This window comes from Centruroides sculpturatus, unplaced genomic scaffold (genome assembly GCF_000671375.1).
Source record: "Centruroides sculpturatus isolate CEXI.00-Female unplaced genomic scaffold, Cexi_2.0 scaffold1501, whole genome shotgun sequence".
Taxonomy (NCBI): Eukaryota; Metazoa; Arthropoda; class Arachnida; order Scorpiones; family Buthidae; genus Centruroides; species Centruroides sculpturatus.
The window spans coordinates 10395-19540 of record NW_019385949.1 but is presented as its reverse complement, the minus strand read 5'-3'; the positions used below and the strand labels follow the sequence as shown (position 1 = coordinate 19540).

The window sequence follows — 9146 nt, the reverse complement described above, 5'->3', positions numbered from 1 at the left end:
GTCATATTCACTTGTTTACGTTTGTCGATAAGCATGATGGGATTATTTACAATGCATCTGGGTTTGCGACTATAATGATTCGACCAATCAACTTAACTGTAACAAGTTGTAAACAAATCAACGCGAATTAGTTTACACGTGCTAGTGTTAAAAGTTGTCTTGTGGCAATATAGTACGCAGAAACAAAATGAAAACCTCGAATGTTTTATTTTAAAAAAGAAGCGAAGAACAAAAAGAAATATTAGTAACATATATAGAAAATAATAAGAAAATGAACAGCGGAAAATTCGACAACGAATTTACAAGAAAAAGACAATTCGCTTTGTAGAGAGAATTACTTGTAAAATTAATTGCGTGTGTTGAACCTAAAAAATCCGTTATGTAATGGAAAATGTATTTAAACTTAATCCTTTCTTCGTATAGTTTTCTTCCTTGATCTATTTCTTAAATTGTTTTGTCTATTATGATTATTTATTAATCAGAACTTAGCACTTCTGATTAATAAATAATCTTAATGTAGTGTCTATGCTTTTAATAATCTATACATATAATTTACTATCATTTTAATACTCTTTTTCGATGAATTAGATACTTCTTTTTATTTTTAGAAAAATTTGCTGTATACATTTATCAATTATGAATTAAAGTTTTGTTTTTATTAGTATTGACTTGACACGATAAGAAATGTCATCTACTCGTGGTCGAAAAATTCGTTGTCTTCTCAAACAGCGTCTTCCGGCTCTTTCTAACTCTTCGATAGCGATAAGAATTGCGTATCTGTTAGCTATTTTTACTTTCGTGTAGCGATCTCACATGCTCGACTCAACGTGAGTAGCAACTCGCACGGTGAGATGGGAAAGCACGTGAGTTGGAACTCGAGACTACCAATTTGACGTCAGTTTGTGAGATGGTACCACGTGACACCTTCAACACGTTGGGAGTTGTAACACGAAAAACTCGAGACTAAGGCCCCCGGATGACTCCAACACGTGTTAAACGAACTGTCCATGTCAAAATGAAAAGTTATAAGTCAGACACAAGTGATCATAAACAGGTAGAACTTTGACCTTAGCGCTCAAAAACAATCAATCTAGGGAAACAATTTCGGAAAAGAGGGAAAGATTTAATTAAGAGAGATACCATGTAAATCATTGCGTATGATCGAGTACCCAGGTGACAGAAATCGCGAGTAACGGAGCTAAATTATGAGCGCGAGTCTTGCAATTTTGTCAACAATCCCCAAGAACAATCGACAGAAAGACGTCGAGCAGACACCTGGAATCTGACCTTTCCCGTGACCCGAGTCGGTCTCGGTTTTTCCCAAAACGAGAGCGACCAATCGGGAAGCGAGGAAGGGGACGAGGGGCCGATCAGAAGTCCGAATAGTGGGAGAAAAAAACTATAAAATCCGAAATTCAAGATCGGAGAGAGCTCTCCTCCGTATTCCACGAAAGGTCGTGACTTATATTGTGGTGTGTCGTTGCCAAGAACTTTGGACTCCGCCGCTTCCTCCTTCCGATCGTCCTCCTTGCTCAGCGACCTCATCTCGTTCGCCCCGGGGCCAGACAGACGCCGAAGTTCACGCCTCTTCGACGAGTGAAGGACTGTCGATTGTCGATGTAAGCATAAATGTTAACAAATAAACGGTATTCATGCGTAAAACACTTGTCATCATTTGCCTCCTCCGTCACAGCCCACATACAACCTTCCCTTAGGTTCATCCTGATGCGGGATTAATAGATCCCACCTAGGAGACTGCAACCTTACACAGGTGCTTCGAGTCTCCCGATGTCCACCGGTTCGGCTACCTTGCATTTGATAGCATCATTTACAACTAAATTTAATGAATGAGAGAGACGCGCGAGGTACAGAAAAGGCTCTAGAATTTATTTTCCTTAAATTTACGATTTATGTATCCGTTGTCATAAGAATTTCTTTCCACTTTTTTCCCGAGACTACAAATATTCATGTACAAAGTAACCGCTTTCGACTTATTTCTATTTAAGTAGTAGTTAAATAATTAAGAGATTAGGGAATGAGGACGTAAATAAAATGCTTCCGAAAGAGCCGGAATTTTACTTAAACAAAAGCTTAACCGAACCAATCTCTAGCCGATTTCTTCGTATTATTAGACGTAATAAAGACTGAAAATTTTCAGGTTCAACGAAAGACCGAAAAGTAAATTTTGGAAATTTCCGTGGACACCCGGTCCTAAAACGGATTAGTTAGAAAACAAATGACTTAAGTTTAACATATTTAGATTTTTACAGCTATGGTGAGGAATGTTTAAAATCTACAACAACCCTGGCGTCAAATTCCAACAATTCTATTTAATTAGCTTACGATGTTTGGCAAGAGTTAAACAACCTTCTGATCGGAGTTCCGTTGACCAATCAGCGATGACGTTTTTCCAACCGACTTGTGCAGCGTCGACTAGTTTGAAATAAGAAAAAGGCGGGAATCCTTTGAGGTATTTGGCATTGACCAGTATTGGCAGCCTGCCTGCATGCACGCATTGCACACCTACCAACATCGTCTCCGATTCCATCCACGAGCCACTGGTAGGCAGCTATTTTAACTAATTGGATTGTTTTAATATTTATAAAGAATATGTTATGTTATTTTTATGTACAGTACGTTTCTTTACAAAGCTATGCTTAATTATAATTTTCTTAAAAGTATATTCGTACAATTGAAGAATATTTTGTACCTGGTATGTGTATCCACCACACATTATATTTCACCGAGTAAGTTTTTATTATTTTAATTGTAGCCCTTATATCGTGGCTAGCGATTCGGAATGTAATTGTGATATTAAAAATACATTTAGAGAAGTCTACGGTTTTTACTGGCTTATCGAACGAACGAATACGAATGTACCCTAGACCGTCGCTGACGAGCAATTAACTGATTGCTCCTGGAAGTCGGCTTCTTACAGAAACGCGGCTTCCCTATCGTCAAATGTCACGGCACGCCACAGAAAAAGAAATTTGAGATTTCAAGTATAACGATGGAGTAGGAAATATTGTAGTTCCATGTTTTTTTCCAAGGAAATGCAGAAGTCTGCTCACCTCTTCAACAAATCACACCTATTCTTTACCTTCAAAGCAACTCCTGAAAGGAGAAGAGAGGGAAAAAAACATTTTTTGAACTGATCAAATTTAGGTATTTTTGCCAAGGGTGTGCTCTCTGTCAATTAGAGATTTTATCAAAAAACTTGAACGACTTGCCCTATAAAAGTTAAAAGCTCTCTATATAAGTGATGCGAGTTTCGATTCTCCATAAACTGACCGGTTTCGGTCATGTCATAACAATGTAATAAACGGACAATGTTGGTTGGCTGGACAGTCACGTGGTAGATGCCTTAGAATGCGACTATGCAGACGCGAATTTAGTAGCGAAAGAGATTGCGAGCCATATATTTTTCGCAAAAGAAAACCATGCTTGAGCGAGAAATCTCGCTGGCGAGAGCGAATTTCTGCTCTCGCCAGCATATCTGACAGGGTTTGATATTTATTGCGTCTCCCCTCTTCTTGCCACATACTCTCGCTCGCTCGCGTATGCATAGTCGCACCCTTAGCTGCCATTTCCAAGGACCAAAATTTTTCGTCGATGGTCCGTCTCCGATACGTTGTGCTCCTTCCCTCTCTAACCGGCCACTTCATCGTGGGCCTGACTGAATCAGTGGTTTAGAGAAAGGGGCGGAAGTAGCCAAAAATGAAAACTGGCCGTTAATTTATCCTCTCCCTCTCCCCCCGCGGGGAATTTCCAAAAATCCTTAGTGTGCATTTTCATGATGTGCACTAATTGTTTTAAATTTCACCACTAGGCTCAGCGGTTTGCTCTGGGCGATGATGAATCAGTCAGTCAGGATTCCTCCCAGGGGAGAGGGAGAGCATTAAAGCTTAACCGGAATAATGTCTTCTACTGTACTATTTTAGATGCGATGTTTTGTTTTTATCTGCGTTTTAGTAGGGTATGCCATGGCAATGCACAATACAAAGGGATTTTTCGAAATTCTTCCCCCCCAGGGGGAGAGGGAGAGCATTAAGGCTTAACCGGAAGAACAACTTCTACTGTACTATTTTACATGCGATTTTTTGTTACGTTTAGTCTTCATTAAATACTTAAGTATATTAAATTAATAACATTTCAGACATTGTTATAAATATTTTTATATACAGTAAAACCTGNTAAATTAAAAGTTAAAATGAAATTAAATTGTAAAATTAAATAATGCACACCACTTATATCTACCCCTCTATTATTTAAAATGAACTGTACTTAATTTAAAATGATCGTTGAGAAAGGAAAGGACTCTTAAGAAAACCATTACAAGTGAGAGACTGTTTATCGGTATGTACAACTGCTCTGCAAGAGGTTTTCTGTAGACTTCAGTGAGGATTGTCATTCCTTTAATTATAATATTGATATCAAGAAAATGTACATGGGTGTCGTTTGCCTGTTCAAGGCCCAACGTTAAGCCGTAGCAGTTGTTATTGAATGTGTCTATGAATGATGATACGTCTGGCTTAACCTTCCAAAAGATGAGGATATCATCTACATACCTCTTATACAAAACAATATTGTGGATGTGACTAGGAAGGATTTTTTTCTTCTAGTTGTCGTATTACCAGTTTGTATAAATCCCCAGAGAGCAGGCTCCCCATAGGTACACCTCTTCCTTGCTTGTAGACTATGCCTTTGAATTGAAAGAATACATTATAACATAACAAATGCACCATCTCTAGTGCTAACCTACACCAGCAGTATCAGAGATGGCGCATTTGTTATGAGTCGGGGAACAAAGCTCCATCATCCTTTCAAGCAGGGTCGCTGCTTCCTTAATAATGCAGCTTTTGATAGAAGAATCTGTTGCAGAGGGCAGAGAACTGTCCAAGAATCTGGGAACCCCTGGGAGAGTATCACCAGTGACATCCATAGAAAAACCAGCCACCAACGTTAAAATAAAACAAAAATAAAATAAATCTGTTGCATAAAGCCAGACAAAACCGTTAAAACGACCGTTGACAACAACTAGATAATTAACGGTCCGTGGCAGTTGCTAGTTAACGTAAGTACTGTACGTTAAGTGGAGGAAAGTTGCAAAATTCACTTAATTTATAACTTGCTCTAATTTAAAAACTACCATGACTACACTATCCAAATTTACAGAAACAGTTACTGAAACAGTCCATTTCCTAAATATGATAATTAGGTTGACAGATGAAAACATGGGGCCTGATGGGGCCCGAGACCCGACAAAAAAATAAATTAAAATGGCAAAATCTTGAAAACCACTGGTCCTAGGACTCCCAAAATCTCAGAAAGTACTTACAATTCAGTTGTCCACAAGATCCGGTATGAATTTTCGGTAAATCGACCACCATTGTCCAGATATTCGGTCCTGAAAAATCCCAATTCTCTGACTTCCGTAACTTCCGAAATTCTTGGCCCACCTTTACATTATTGACGTCATCTTAATCTTTGCGTAATCCTGAGTCAAACAATATAACACACTTCACTACACCAGGTAAATCCCAAGAGAAATTGCACAAGAACCAGGAGCTCGTGCCTCATTAAAAATCTTGGTTGTGTCTGGGTTTGTTGCATATGTCGACAATGCTGTCGTATATTTGTTGTTGGTGATGTCTGCTTTATGTTCCTTTATTCTGGTGGCTAACGGATGCTTAGTGGACCCTATGTAAATTAGTTGTCTTTGCCATCTATCGTCTATTAAGGGAATGGCATTGGGTCATCCGCACCACTCGTCATCATGAACATCTAAGAACTTTGGAAGCGATGGAAATTTACAAAGCAGATCGCAAACTAACCTGCATCAATCTTAAAGAAGAAATGAATCTCTCAACAGCCTGGCAGTATTTATTAGATGATGAATCGTAATTTAGTATACGATACACCAGATTATTATGGGATGCGCACATCGTATATCCACTAGTTAAAATTATTTTTAGAAACAGCATGTGATTAAAAAATATGCGAGATTATTATAAGATGTGCACAACATATCTCCACGAATATAAATTATAAAGAAATTATAATTCGGAAAGGCACATGATTACCTTCCTTATCTGAACTTCTAGTAACAGAGCACGTTCTTATTTAAAAATACTCGAATTAAGAATCCAGTACGTTAAATTTGGCCTGAAGAAGAGCCCAGGAGGGGCATCGAAAGCGTTTGCCAATATTAGTTTGGAATTTTCATGTCGGTTAGTGGTTGTAGAATACATATATTTAAAGCTCGCCAAGTTTAATTCAATGTCAAGGTGATGCTGACAGTTTTCTTTGATGCTAAGGGTGTTGTTCACCACGAGTACCTCCCCCAAGGCTCTATAGTGAACCAGACTTACTATGTTGAAGTTCTGAAACATCTGAGGGATGCCATCCGTCGCAAATGGCCAGAAATGTGGAGGAGTGGTGATTGGTTTCTCCATCACGACAATGCTCCAGCCCATTCAGCCCTAAGAACTCTTGAGTTTTTGGCCGAACACTCGATCACTGTTCTTCCCCACCCCCTACTCACTTGAATTTGCTCCTTGTGACTTTTTCTTGTTCCCCAAACTCAAAAGACCCTTGAAAGGAAGAATTGAGACAATTCCTAAGATTAAGGCAAATGCGACGAAGGTGCTGAAAGACATTAGAAAAGAAGCATACCAGGAGTGTTTCAACAAGTGGAAACACCGTTGGGATAAGTGTGTGTGTTGGGAAGGAGAGTACTTTGAAGAGGACCCAGACATGTAACTTCTGCATAAAGTACATTTTGTTTTATGACGTCAGTCCATGTATTTTTTGAACAGACCTCGTACACGAAACTTGGGATTTCTCCATTATGTTTAAATTTAAAGTTAGTAGAGACAAGTATTTACTAAGGTTTAAGTTTTGGAAAGATATTATTAATATATTGTGCTTTTCAAAATCTGATTATTTTTCTATATTTTATTTTGTGTTAATTTGTATTAAATTATTAACTTGTTAAATATTATCATTAATTAATTTTTATTTCAGTTACCCCCTTGCAATGAACTAATAGTTCATACAATAAAGAATTGATTGATTCATATTTACATACAAATAATGTTAATAATAAATGAGTTTAGATTTTTAAAAGCTCGTATTTATTTTATAAATTGCTTATTTTTTGGCATTTTTCTACAAGATGCATGTGCTGTACTTTTTACACAGTTTTTGTCTTATGCTGTATTCTTTGGAATGTATCACCATGCAAAAAGAGAGATAGGTGTATTTTATTTAGGACTGTTTCTTGTATCTGGATTTATGAAACATAAACTTTATAAAATTTTTATTTATCTGAAAGTTTTTTCTTGATAGGTATTGTACTATACAGATAAAGATGTATACTTCGAACAACATATGGAAACCATTCACGATAACTTTGTGAGAGCAGTCTGTTACGGAAAGGTGACTTTCACCGGTGGTGTGACTTACCAAGAAATATATAGATATTTGAATTCCAGTGAACTACGACCGTCACCAGAACCATCTCCCGATCTAAAGTGTTGGATGGAAGCCAATCGAATCTCTAGCGAGAAGTTACGAAAGAAGCAATAGATTTTAACTTGAAATTTCAAGAAACATACCTCAAAATATTATTAGGTAATAAGAGAAATTAATTATATTACTTAATAAAAATTTGTGTACAAGCTAGGTTTGTGCATATTTAATATTTAATTTTTAGGATGCACTTCTAGAATTTGAATTAATATATATGTATTTATTATATTTTAGATCTATAAAGTATTTAATGCTTTATTGTATAAAAAATTTTGTAATGAATTCAACCAATCATCATTTAATATTGTAAATGACTAAACTCTAAAAAGTTAATATCATTTAAATTCTTAGAATCTCATTCTATAAAATTGAATGATTAGAAATTAAAATACAGCTTGAGAGAGGTATCTCTTTTGTAAATTATGAGATAGTTTAGAATGTTAAGAGAATGTAGAGACTGCATAGGAATTTTGGCAATGCCTGCTCATGTTGGATAGGACCAAAATCTCTTAGCCACCAATGTTTTTCTCTCCAGTCCTACTGGTCCTATTTTTTGTGTCCTCTTACTGTACGGGTATCTTCTGTATTATTTATTGATTGCAGTGCTGTGATAACAGTAAAAAAAAATATTTGAAATTTGTTTGATTTATATAATAGTTGTTGGATAATATCAATTTGGACATGCGAGGTACAAAATTTTAAAATTAGTTGAACGAAAGCAAAATAAAAAAAACATTCAGACAAGTCAAATTTTTCATATAATTTGTTTACAAAGAAGTGAAATTTTATGTATTATTTAAAATGCAGAATTTCTAATCTTCTGTGATATTTGTTTCATGGTAGACTATTTTTCAAAGAATTTTTGTTTCGGTTATGACAAGAATTTGTTAAATGAGATCTGTGATATAAAGAATTTATAGAAGTTGCATTTAAAATATTATCATCATTTATATCATAAGTTTAAAGTAAATCTTAGTTCTATTTTTTTAGTTACATTAGTTTAATTGTTTGTTTTGTTGTTAAATGATCATTTGTAATATCTGCATGCATCTTGCTTGAAAGGATTAGTATTGAACAAAAGTGTTTGGTTATATGCATTTTAAGAATTTACTTATCAAATGTTATTTAAAAATTTGTCAAAAGTACAATTCATATCTGACAGTATTCGTTGTTAAGACATTCCAAAACATCCATTTATAACGACAATCATTATGTTAGATATAGAAGAGAAATTTGCATCAATTGGTAATTTGTAACAAAGGTTGAGAATACAATTTGACAAAACATTATAGTTTCTGCTTCTGTAAAATTGTCTTTGGTTTTATTGTATTGTAATTGTTTAAAATGTTAAAGTATTATATAAAAAGTTGTGTTTTGATTTGATTTAATTTGGTAAAAGAAATATTGCCAAAAATACTTGAAGCATTAAAGATTCCAAAGTATATTCACATAAAACCAGTATGTGTGTATAATACATGCATATATGAGCAAATAAATGAATATGATCTTTAAAGATTTTTATATTTAATATTAAAATAATCTTAAATAAATCTTATCTTCTAATCCAAAATTATTTTGGACTAGGAGGGATAACTTCAAAATGTTTCAAAACT

General features: G+C 35.4%; 1 protein-coding gene across 1 annotated transcript in view; it reads left to right on the top strand.

The window, feature by feature from the left end:
* The window catches only part of LOC111612760 (protein THEM6-like), a 40004-nt gene extending 32284 nt beyond the window's left edge, over positions 1 to 7720 (top strand). Inside the window, exon 2 of the mRNA XM_023354013.1 lies at positions 7351 to 7720. Within this exon, the coding sequence (XP_023209781.1) occupies positions 7351 to 7590 (240 nt within the window). The 3' untranslated portion in view covers positions 7591 to 7720. The remainder of the gene's footprint in view (positions 1 to 7350) is intronic.
* Positions 7721 to 9146: the final 1426 nt, after the last annotated feature.